Raw genomic sequence first — 12,781 nt, forward strand, 5'->3', positions numbered from 1 at the left:
TTTTAAAATCTGATTGTCGACCCATGACCATGCATGGCAAATCAATAATCCTGAGCAGTTTTAGTGTTTATGAACATTGCTTGACATCACAGTACTGATCAGCCAACAAGATAGAGTCAGTATATGATTATCTGGCTTTTAGCCTACTCGTTCTCCCTAACCAATCCCTGAAATTTCATAGCCATGCAGAAGGGTGTTGGGTGTGTGTGTGTTAGTGGACAACATTCCCCGCCCCTGATTTCCCCCATTCAACACCCCAGTTTCTGGCCCTATCACATTCAGAGCTAAACACTGGGTCCTTCCCCCTGGATCAGTAGGCCTGTCTCTGGCTCAGAGGAGGAGGCTGAAGACCCAGGCTTTTTAAGATGGTGACTGTTTTAAAAAGGGCAAAGAGACAAGCCTTTTGCAGATTAAACCTCCTAGTCCAGTTCGCTGTAGTAATGAATGCAGCATGCTTGAGGGACAGGTAAGGGAATCTCTTACCTGTACCTTCCTGCCAAGGAGCTGAGCACAGTTTTTGCACTTGGGGAGGTTAAAGATTCAGAAATGCATCTTCTTCTTCCACTTGGTTGTGGAATATATCACCCCACCTTGCCTCTTGTTTATTCGATTAAAATATACTTTAGAGGGAGTTGTTTTGTCTTCCTGAAGCCAATGCTTCCCCCCCCCCCATTAACATTGTGGTCTTTGCATAATTGCACCTGTCTTATAGGGTGGCTGTTTAAAACTTAGCATTTGCCAGGGAACAATCCATCTACAGTATGCTGATGTATTAATTTGTTCTGCTGGTGTATTTGTTTTATGAACATAATGTTATTGCTGATATCGTGCTGTTCATCACACTGTGCCATTTTTTAAAAACGTGGTCTTTGTAAAATAAATTAGCAAGCAAACATAGGCCTGAAGAGTAAATAGCATTTACCTGGTGAGTGTGTAAATGCAAAATGGAGCCTCCAGTTGTTTTAGACATTAAGGATTGGAAATGAAGATACAGCTGTTCTCTTAACATCCTCGGGCCCTTTCCTGCACCGCATCTACAGGTGAAACTTGAAAAATTAGAATCTCGTGGAAAGGTTCATTTCTTTCAGTAATTCAAATTAAAAGGTGAAACTAATATAGGAGATAGACTCATGACATGCAAAGCGAGATATGTCAAGCCTTTATTTGTTATAATTGTGATGATTATGGCGTACAGCTGATGAGAACCCCAAATTAACAATTTCAACTTTGGGGTTTTCATCAGCTGTGCGCCATAATCATCACAATTATAACAATTATAACAAGCAAAGGCTTGACATATCTCGCTTTGCATGTCATGAGTCTATCTCATATATTAAACTCCAGTAGCTAATGAAAACAATTGCTTTTCCACAATATTCTAATTTTTCCCAGTTTCACCTGTATATCCCCACGAGGGATTAATGGTGTGGATATAAGATCTCTACATCCAGCACCCTCGTTGCAGGGCTGCCTTAGTGATTCAGCTCACCCCTGCTTTCTACCTATCCAGTAGCTACTCTTCTCTGTTTTGAGGCCTGTATTTTGTCTCCCAGACAAATCCTACTGGAAATTAAGCTCTAACATTTTCAGACATCTGGCTGAGTAACTTGCACCCTTCTGACTAGTGAGCTTTTCAGACAGCTGACATTTCAGTAGTTTTGTTTTGAGGTCCTGAAATCCCACCACAGGAGATAGCACAGAAATTCCTGAGCTGGTTTCAGGGTGTGTGTGAGGGGAGGGAAGCCCTGTTTGCACTAGCGGAGGTCCTTTTGTGGGCTTCCATTTGCACAACTAGTTCGTTGGATCCCACCCATATTTTAATATCCTGATTTGTGAATAAACTGACATTTGAACCAACCAGTTTCCTGAATTTGGACACTAAGGAAACTCTTCATTCAGAACCAATATCAACAGCTTTGTTTTATTTCCTAATTGTTCAATCCCCAAGCTTCGTGCCTGCTTTTAGAATTCTAAGCATTATATCTGAACTAAGCCTTTCTCTTTTTTGAGTTCTCCTCGTAAGTATTCCTTGACACACACTGCATACTAGAAGGAAGAGTATGTTGTATAAGTCTGAGTTTTCAACCTATTCTTTTTTAAATATCTGGAACTTGGAAAAAGCAAACCCTTCTTGAATGTTTTCACGAAAAAAGCAATTTGAGTCATGAAGCAGGAAAAAATCCCCACCACCCCTGCTAAATGTGCCTGCTTCCAACTATTGTTTTTAAAAATCAACTAACTTACTATTTATTTATTTGAATTTCTGTATCACCTTTTATCCAAGGATCACAGGGCAGTTTATAATATAAAAACACAAAACACATAATATAGTAAGAAACAAAACAATCACACACACACTGCCCACAGTTCTAAAGGCCTGTTTTGTTTTCCTCTGTAGAAAGAGTCCTCCAGGGGGAGGCACAGGGGGAAGGAAGATATTAAAATTACCAAGGAGAGAACTCCGGAAAGTGAAGAAGAAAATCCCGACTGGGAAACAAACAGAGACGGTAGGTGCCATGGCCTACTAGATTCATTGAGCAAAAAAAAAAATGAACTGAGAGAACTGCAAAGGAGTGAACTTGAATTCTTAATAAATATATCTCCTGAAAAAAAATTATTTTTAGTAGCTTTTGAATCCTGAATAGTTTTTAAATAAGAAAGTAGTCTAGACAAGATTGGGTACTTGGTACGCAAGAAAAGTGTATTGGTTTGTCTAGTTTTAAAATCTCTCTTTTCAAAATACATGTAAAAATATGTACTGCGGAAGGATTACATAACAGAGTCCAAAGGGAGACCAAAAAAATCACCATTGAATGGAGAGAGAAAAGAAATGAATGTAACAATAAGGGTTTCAGAATGATCAGGCAATGTGTTCTATACAGGCACATTTAATAATAGTTGAAACGGTCCCTCTAGCACAGGAAAAAGCAGTTCTGATGGAGTGGAGAAGTATTGGTGATGGTGCATTTTTCTGTCCACCTTTTCCCCTGTCTAAATCTCCTTGTGTTAGACTAAGACAGTGTTGCTCATAGGATAAAAGTGAGATGAATAACCAATTATGCTACCCAGAGCTCTTTGGGGAAGGCATTATTTAAAAATAGGTAATTTAAAGAATTACCTTTCAGGGTAACATAGTTTAGGCCACTGACATCAATGAATAATTCCAGTTCTAAAAATCAGTGTCATTCTGATTTATAGTAATGTTACGTTGATCACCCTGAACCTTAATATCCATTAAATCAGTGTTCCTCAAACTTGGGCCCCCGGTCTGTTGTTGGACTATAATTCCCACCATCCCTAGTTAGCAGGACCAGTAGTCAGGGATGTTGTAGTCCCAACAACAGCCGGGGACCCAAGATTGCATTAAATAATAGTCATCCTATAGTTGACATGTTTTTAATATAGAGAATGTCAGGGATAACATTTCACTGACTTCTTTTGTTTGCTTTAATAAGATTCTGATAACGGAGACGTTAACTACGATTATGACCACGAACTGTCTTTGGAAATGAAGCGCCAGAAGATCCAGAGAGAGTTAATGAAGCTTGAAGAAGAAAACATGGAGAAAAGGGAAGAGATAGTAATTAAAAAGGAGGTTTGTATCTCAAAAACAAAACACCACACAGCCAATAAAAGTTTAAGAATTAAGATTTGAACAAGCCTTTAGGATAATAGTAATTAGTGACGCATCTGTTGCTTATAATGGCATACACTGTGCGCTACGCACAGTGGACTTGTAGCAATGTAAAACAAATTGGGGCATTAACAAATTTATTGTTTCACTCTGTTAAGATTTCTCCAGAGGCTGTTGGGTCAAAATTATCCTCACCTTCTCCAAGAAAATCTAGCAAATCTCCAAAACTGCGATCAAGCCCCAAATCTTCCTCCTCAACCGCTAAGAGGGAGAAAAAGACTTCTGCAGTTTCTTCACCCCTCTTGGACCAACAGAGGTTAGTATATATACGTGTTTGGTAAAAGAAAATGTGTGTTATTCCTTGAGTGGTTGTGTGGCCTAAAATTTGTTTAAGGGGATGGATGGTGCTGGTTGTTCATCTTAGCCGGAGCTCCCTGAGTTAGTGTATTAGAGGGGGGAAATGCTTTGTGTTTTTTTTCTACAATCAAGTGGTATATCATTTTTATGACATGAATATATAATATTTATGTAATTTGAAATTTGTGAAGCTTCAAATAACATGTGCAGTAATAAAATACCTTGAATTGTTGTAAATGTTGTGGATAGAATGGGATGACCTTCTGCTGACATAACATGCAAGCATAGTTCATTTTCTTGATCCAAAGTTAAGAATTATTCCTAGAATCTCAGCCATAATTAAGATTGACTGCAAACCAAGCTACAGAACCCTGCTTTGCAGTGTGTTCGCAAAGTGTGGTTTTCATTGTCTGCACCAACCAAATCATGTTTAAAGCAACTTCGCCACCTCAAACCTTGCTGCTTGCAAGGTGGCAAACAGGTCTTCCTGCAGATGCTCAATGGGTTGAGATTTCTCTCAGCAGTTTAAATGGTCATTTCACGGTTCTTAACCAAGGATGAAGTAACAAAACCAAGTTTCATGTCAACTGTTGTTTAAACAGTTCATGAGAAATAAATAAAAATTATTCGTAAAAATAAAACAATTTCTCTTGCCTTCAAAGGAAAGAAATGTTGGGAATTATAAACAAAACGTTAGAGATGACTTGGGATAATTATGTAATCTAATGGATTGATGTTTGTGTATCTTAATCTGCTTTATGATCTTTTTGAACAATGATGAAATGTAAATAATCAACTCTTGGGTTGGGGTAAATGTCTAAAATGTTTTCAAATGTTTTAAATGGTTCTAATTTTGGTTCCTGTTTTGTTTTTGTTGGGTTGGTGTTGGTTAAATGTTTAGTTGGGGTAGGCGGTTATTTTAATTGAGTGTAACTAAACTTTTTATTATTTTTTGTTATCATTATTGGATTCTGTTGATTTATTGGTTTCTGTTATTGGTTTCTGTTGGTTTGTTTGACGCTTGTATAGGATAATTTTTTTATTAAAAAAAAAAAGTTTGATGTTTTGTTGTGTTTTTATATATGTTGTAAGCTGCCCAGAGTGGCTGGGGAAACCCAGCCAGATGGGCGGGATATAAATTATTATTATTATTATTATTATTATTATTATTATTATTAATCAAATCTGGTATGCTGTCTGTTTCTTTTCTTTAAAACAATACTTTGTTACTCTTTACAGTCGTACCTCTGCTTATGTATCCCTCTGGATACGTAAACTTCAGGATGCGGACACGGCAAACCTGGAAGTATTTTTCCAGGTTTCGTCGCATGCACAGAAGCGGTCCTCCGGTTGCGAAATCCTCAGGATGCAGCTGGACCTCCCAAACGGATCCCGTTCGCAACCGGAGGTACCACTGTACTTGATTCTGTTCCAATTTGAATATGTACCTTCAGTAAAGGAACAATCACTCAATAACTACTTAAATTATTACTCAGTTTTTAGCTGCAATACCAGTGCAGAATCTCTGTGCAACTGCAGCAACTTCTTGGTGGCCCTGGACAAGCTTTTGTGTGCTCAGATTCACCAGATGGATTAGCCTCAATCACGTGTGGCAAGTTGATGCCAAGAAACAGCTTTCGCTGTAGAGCAACCCATTGTGAGCAGCATTCCATCCTTTCAATGGCTACGGCAGACTTGGAGTGAGAATATGTGGTGGTGGTGGTGGTGGTAGTTGTTTTGAAACTTTAGGTAACTTTCCCCCAGCCTTTTGGAGTGCAGCTCTAGTTCAGGTAGCATTTTGTGATTAAAAGGCACACCGATTAACCCTTCCAACACTTGTTTTCTCAACCTGTTTTTAGGAGTTCGAAAAACAACCACAGTAAAAAGAAAGGTCCTCGTACGCCCAGTCCTCCACCGCCAATACAAGAAGACGCGGCACAAGGAAAGAAACATAAAGAGAAACACAAAGCTAAAGAGCGGTTAGAAGAGAAGCCAAGGGAGGTGAAAGAGAGAGGCCGTGACTTTGAAAGACACAATAAAGAGAAAAAAGAGAAACAAAGGTGATTGCAGTATTTTTTAATGTTTGTGTATAGTTGTTTGTCTAGTTTTGCTACATCCGTAATTCGTAGACTACTAAACACTCAAGGGTTTATGTCCAGCTTGCCACCACTGAAGGCTTTTGATTTGTACTCTGCTTACCTTTTCCTGCTCACATGATACACTACAAGTCTTGGAACTTCCTTGTTGCGATCTGAAAGTGAGCAAACAACACCTGAAATCCAGAAATGGAAGGCAGTCTTCAGCAGGGCCCACCTTAGCTAACTGATGCCCATTTGCAGCACATATGGCATTTCTTCCTGGTTCCCTTCTTTATTTACAGTTGGATGGGAATAGAGCTTCACTTAGCTTGTTCATAGTCTCCCGTGGTGGCCAAGCTTCGAGAGAGCAGCAAAAATACCAGACCTTGGTCTCATCAGCTAGGATATCACTGTACTGATGACACTAAACCTTGGGTGGCCCACAGGTGGTTGGCATAGTGGGACTTGGAGGACCTCAGAGGGAGAACATTTTCAGGAGGTTGCCAGCAGCTACTTAGTGCCACCATCCCCGAAACTGAATAGCAAAATGAATAGCAACTGCCAGGTCTAACAGCTCTCACCAGTGCATTATCAAAGGACTGCAGAAAGCTCTGAGAAGGGTGCAAGTTCATCTCTATCCAAAGAGATGCTGACCAAAGCCGCAAGCAGTCTTTGTGTCGTTGATACCATGTACCTGTTGCTGTTTGTAAATTCCTCAGAGATCCCTCAGAAAGTTCTCATAGGCAGAGACGTTCGCCTAGTCCAGAAGAACAGTCTGGTAGCAATTCTTCTCCTTCAAGAGAATATTCTCCTACCACAAGGAAAAGGCAAACATCTTGGGCTCCAGCTAAATCCAGCAGCCATAAACATTCCCTTTCGCCATCTTGCAGGTAGAATGATTACTTATATAGATATGTTTGTTTGTTTTTAAAAACCAGTTGTTGGGATTCGTCATGTTACTCAGGATCAAAGTAGAACATGACATCTGAAATCATATCGTTACATACTATGGTTGTCTTTGGATCTCACATTGGTGTTATTATTTCTTGCATAAAATGATTGTCAGAAAATTACCTGCCTTTCTGAGTCTGCAACATTATCATTTTGGTCACAGTGTAAGCTAATTGCAAATCTGACGGGCAGCATTGTTATGAAATTATCTGTAAATATTATTTCGTGCATCAGAGAGAAATATTTTGTAAATTTAGGCTAGTTGTATTGGATTCATTTTCATCAGTTGAAAAGGTGTCGTATAAGGCTCGGGATGTTCATTCCACAGATTCACCCCCAATTTCTGTGTCTGCAGGTCTGCCTCACCACCAACTCATCACCATTCTCCCGTGTCCTCAAGACATCACTCTTCCTCATCTCAGTCAGGTTCTTCCATTCAGAGACGTTCTCCTTCGCCACGTCACAAAAGAACTCCTTCTCCTTCTTACAAAAGGACCGCTTCCCCACCTGTAGGCCGTTCCTCGTCTCCTTATCCTCACCGAACCTCACCTTCTCAGCAAAAACAGACCCCTTCAAGGCATCGTTCACCAGTCCGAGAGAGAAGCCGGCATGATCGTGAACGGATTTCACAGTCGCATGACCGTGAACGGATTTCACAGTCACATGATCGACGCCACGAAAGGAGGGATGGTATGAATAGGGATAAGAATAAAAGCAAACTTTATATTTGTAGTCCGTAAGAACAATTTTTTAAAGTTACAAGAGGCCAGGCATTATTTCTCCCAAGAGTTGTTAAACTCATATATTGAATTGCTGGCTGTCATATTAACTACAAAAGACAGCATTACTAACATCATCAAGCTTATTGAGAAAAGTTAATGGGGTTGTTGATATAACTCCTGTCCCAGGAGTTAATAATAAAGCATTAGTAAAGCTTTTAGAATATAAGAGCTTGCTGAGGAAGAAAATAAATATGCTGCTGCAAAGGGAAGTTACTTATCATCTTTCTAGAATTATTTGAGAGTGTTAGCAACCATGTGATCAGTGTACATTGTATACCCTGATTCTTCAAAAGCCTTTGGCAATTGTCTATATGCAAAAGCTCCTGTGGAAATTCAATAGGAATGGCATAAATAGAAAGCCCTTTTTTGTTTGTATTGGTAACTGGTTAAAGATAGGAGGCTGATTGGTCTAAATTAGTCACGTTAGTGAAAGCCTGAGCAGATTCAGAATGACTTCTCTGAAGTGGCACAAGAGAAGCAGGATGGGTGCAAAATGATAAAACAAAAACAAAACTTTGCATAAATCAGCAATCTTTGGAAACCATAATGTAAAATTGCTGTGAACAGAGCTCAGTGTGTTGCAGAATAAGGGAGATAGAATGCAGTATTTTTTGTTTTTAAATATGTTTGAAATGTGTTTTGCCACAACAGCTTGATTGATTGCATTAGATATATATATCAAGCTTTGCCTGGAGTATTGAACAAAATATACACTAGCCCCCTCCAAAAGAGAGGGAGAGAGTTTGTGTGACTTTTCATTTAAGAAGCATAGGTGTCTTAAGGCTGACATTGGAAGGGTACTACCACCACCCCTTTAAAATGTCCCTCTGCTTCCAACATTTCTTGTAGTTTTAATAGATTGCAGTTTAATATTAGAACTGTTTGTGCAATTGACTGTTCAACTGCAGGTGTGCTAAATTCACTTTCAGAGACGAGAGGAAAAAGGGGAAGAGAGAGAGACACTCGAGAGGAACGTGACTATGACCAAGAACAGAGCACTCCCAGGGATCACAGAGACGATCGAGAATCGAGGGATGGGCGGGACGGGCGGGATCGAAGGGAAACCAGGGACAACAGAGACCGTAGGGATTTAAGAGAATCTCGAGACACTCGGGACTCACGGGACACAAGGGGCTGTAGCAGAGACACTAAAGAAGGTCGTGATCAGAGAGACCTGCGTTCTGCACGGGACACCCATGACTACAGAGACCGCGAGTGTCGAGACTCCCATAAAAAGGAAGAGCAGTATTTGGAGGAATCACGTAGCTATGGAAGAACCCATGGCAGAGAAGAGAGCTCTCGTTCCGAAACAAGGACAGACTCGAGAAGTGAGAGTAGAAATGAATCTAGAACTTCCGGAAGAAGTAGAGGAAGAGGACCTGAATTATCGGACAAAGGTATAATAAATGAAATGCTGGGTTTTTGTTGCATGATTCAATATCTAAATCAGCATGAGGCAAATTTCATTAAAGTTGAACTGTTTTCCTTCACTAAATCTCCTTTCACCATTAAAATTCTGTCGGCCTTCTGCCCCACTTACGAACTACAAACACCATCCTGTTTAATTTATCTGCAACCTTGTGGGTATTCCTAAGAGTTATGAAATACTAAGGAGCAGATGGATAATGGGAGCAGATGGGTCAATGGGAAGGTAGAAATCCACTTGATTGTTGCCTTTTTAATAAGCATTTGCTTTTATGTGTTAAGAGATCTAATATTAGACTGTATTTTTCTACATCACCACTCCGATCCCTTCCACCTCTGCTTGACATGATTGCCCCTTTCACAACAGATTTCTTACCCAGCAGGTAAACTATCAAGTTTAGGGAATACAATTTTAATTCACCAGTGTACCTATTGAGAAAACAACAGCCTGGTAGTGAAACTCAACAGGGTTGGCCTACTTGTGCAGCAGACTTCCACTCATGCAAATAGGATTGCCCTGTTGTCTCCTCCCTCCTCCCCTGTCCCGGACTCCAGATCCATTTCAGAGGGTTACAAGACACTACAGCGTATTTAGAGACACACAGGAGGCTACAGTGCAAGGAGAGGAAGGGGTAGTAACTGTTGAGTCTGCTGGCACAACACTGGCTCTCGCCATACATGTATTTTTAAGTTAAAACTAATTATAAACATGTTTAGATTATTTTTACAAAGGTTTTAGCGATCCTGTAACCTTTCAGCACGACAGCAGGCCATCTACCTGTGCTGTTCTACATGTCTGTTTTCATTAGGTAGTCGAGGAGCAAGGGGGTCTCAGATCGACAGCCACAACACCAGCAGCAGCTACCACGACAGCTGGGAATCTCGGAGCAGTTATCCTGACAGGGATCGCTACGAAAACCGTGATCACGCGAGGGATTCTTCCTTTGAAAGAAGGCATGGGGAAAGGGACAAGCGTGACAACAGAGAGAGAGGTAGGCGCTGTTTATACTTTATTAGTAAGTAGCTGAAGCAGAACAGTTTCCTAAGGACAGTTATGCAGGGGGGAGAGTGACTGTTAACAGTTGAATGAAAGAAAGGTAGGTAGAAAGGGTCTCCCCAGGGTGAGAGACTGGGAGAAGAAGTAGGCTCCCAGGGGGAAGAGTCTATCACATCTGTGTGGATAAATGACTGTATACATGATTGTTGTTGTTCAGTCGTTCAGTCGTGTCCGACTCTTCGTGACCCCATGGACCAGAGCACACCAGGCATGCCTATCCTTCACTGCCTCTCGCAGTTTGGCCAAACTCATGTTAGTAGCTTCAAGAACACTGTCCAACCATCTCATCCTCTGTCGTCCCCTTCTCCTTGTGCCCTCCATCTTTCCCAACATCAGGGTCTTTTCTAGGGAGTCTTCTCTTCTCATGAGGTGGCCAAAGTACTGGAGCCTCAACTTCAGGATCTGTCCTTCTAGTGAGCACTCAGGGCTGATTTCTTTAAGAATGGATAGGTTTGATCTTCTTGCAGTCCATGGGACTCTCAAGAGTCTCCTCCAGCACCATAATTCAAAAGCATCAATTCTTCGGCGATCAGCCTTCTTTATGGTCCAGCTCTCACTACTGGGAAAACCATAGCTTTAACTATACGGACCTTTGTCGGCAAGGTGATGTCTTTGCTTTTTAAGATGCTGTCTAGGTTTATCATGTATACATGATAGAAATATGCTAAAGGGCTTTACAGGTATTTTTTTCTCTTTTCTCTTGCCTTTTTATCTTTTGGCTTTTTAAATATTCTTATTCTGTAGACTAGTTTGATTTTTACTGTATTTTATCTTGAAAATTGTTAATAAAAATTTTTTTGGGGGGGAAAGAAGCAAATGGACTTACTGTGGTCCTGTTGCTTCAGCGAACATATTAGTTGTTAACTAGTTTGGTAACTTGGGCCAATATTAGAAGCTCAAAGTATTAGAAGCACCACCATTTGGCTGATTAGTGGTGCCTGCAAATCCCATGTCAGGTGTAGGGCAGATGTAGGGCACTTTTGGCTTGGCCTAAGCGCCCTTATGTTTCCAGTGGGGAGGCCTGCCAGACTCATGGCCTGGAGGTTCCCTTCTGCAGGAATACACGAACAATTAGCTGGATGTTGAAGTCTGTCTTTCTGTTTACGCAGGGAAATGAAACCTGTTTTATCATTTCAGATCCGAGACCAAGCTCGCCAGTACGACACCAGGGAAGGAACGATGACGTTGAGCGTGATGAAAGATTAGAAGAGCGAAGGGGGGATAGGGGTGAAGACCGAAGAGATGAAAGACAGAGGGAGAGGGAGCGTGAGCGAGAAAGGGAGCGAGAGAGAGAAGCTGAACGTGAACGTGTCCGTGAGCGAGAACGCGAGAGAGAAAGGGAAAATAAAGACAGGGAACGGGACAGGGATCACGACAGAGAAAGAGAGAGGGAGAGGGAAAGAGAGAGGGAGCGAGAACGGGAAAGAGAGAGGGAAAGGGAACGAGAGCGTGAACGAGAGAGAGGGCGTGAAAGAGAGAAGGAAAGGGAGCGCCAGAGAGAGTGGGAGGACAAGGAGAGAGGAAGAGAAGAACGCAGAGACAAGAGAGAAGACATCCGGGAAGAAAGGGCCACACGAGATAGTCGCGAAGAGAGGAAGTCAAAGTAAGTTTGGTTTTTAAAAGAAAATGAACTGATATTTAGAATGGCCAGTTTGGCAGCAAAAGGACTAAATGCCTCTATGGTTAGGCCTGCAAAAGAATAATTGATTGGGGATACATTGAAGGTTCAAATGCCATATGGTAAAAAAAAAAAAAAATTGAAAAGAAGACTAGCGCACACTTTACTGATCCCTTGTAAAATTTTGATTCCATAGGCTCATAGAATGGTATAGTTGGAAGGGACCCCCATAGGTCATGTAGTCCAACTCGCTGCAATTTGTTACAGTTCTGTTTGTTTTGATGGTGAAAGATGAGAGATTTCTTAGAAGTGCGTAAAATTTGATTGCGTTTTTTTTGGCCTGATAATAGAAAACGTCACAGAAATGAAAGTAGCCCCAGCCCTCGTAAATCACCTAAGCGCCGCCGTGAGCATTCACCTGATAGCGATGCCTATAACAGTGGAGAAGATCAGAGTAAGTAAAAGCATGCAGTCGCTATGCTAGATGCAGATTAGAAGTAATTGCTTTCATTTCATAAAGTGACATAGCAAAGGATGACTTAAAAGTATATGCGTATGTATGTATGTATTTTATTTCTGAGTTGTATGTGCAAGGCTATCATTCTTGCAGAGATTTGCTTTCTTAAGTGAAGCATTAATCTTGCATTCTGCATTTCAAAGTCCGTCCTCTTTCTGATACTTGCCTTCCCCTGCCCATTTTAGAGGCACTTTACCATGATCATAAAGATGTGAAAATGTCAGAGCATTTGCAGATTAGCTAAAAACATGAGTGGAACTTGAAGAAACAATGAAGGCTGAGTTAATTAACAGTGGCTACTAACATGTCAGTCTGCAAGTTCTCCTTGACTGTTGGCCGTGCAAGTGCAGAACTCCAAAAAT

The 12,781-nt window shown here is 40.9% G+C and overlaps 1 protein-coding gene across 6 annotated transcripts in view; it reads left to right on the forward strand.

The window, feature by feature from the left end:
• ZC3H13 (zinc finger CCCH-type containing 13) overlaps window positions 1–12,781 on the forward strand; it is a 42,029-nt gene that overhangs the window by 21,538 nt on the left and 7,710 nt on the right. For 5 of the 6 annotated variants that reach the window (XM_033142788.1, XM_033142786.1, XM_033142790.1 and 2 more), the window contains 10 exons: window positions 2,399–2,507; window positions 3,456–3,595; window positions 3,793–3,950; window positions 5,851–6,051; window positions 6,789–6,959; window positions 7,376–7,710; window positions 8,732–9,199; window positions 10,037–10,219; window positions 11,422–11,887; window positions 12,253–12,356. In XM_033142788.1, the coding sequence (XP_032998679.1) occupies window positions 2,399–2,507; window positions 3,456–3,595; window positions 3,793–3,950; window positions 5,851–6,051; window positions 6,789–6,959; window positions 7,376–7,710; window positions 8,732–9,199; window positions 10,037–10,219; window positions 11,422–11,887; window positions 12,253–12,356 (2,335 nt within the window). The remainder of the gene's footprint in view (window positions 1–2,398; window positions 2,508–3,455; window positions 3,596–3,792; window positions 3,951–5,850; window positions 6,052–6,788; window positions 6,960–7,375; window positions 7,711–8,731; window positions 9,200–10,036; window positions 10,220–11,421; window positions 11,888–12,252; window positions 12,357–12,781) is intronic. The other variant, XM_033142789.1, reaches the window with a different exon arrangement.

The sequence above is a fragment of the Lacerta agilis genome, chromosome 3, assembly GCF_009819535.1.
Source record: "Lacerta agilis isolate rLacAgi1 chromosome 3, rLacAgi1.pri, whole genome shotgun sequence".
Taxonomy (NCBI): domain Eukaryota; kingdom Metazoa; phylum Chordata; class Lepidosauria; order Squamata; family Lacertidae; genus Lacerta; species Lacerta agilis.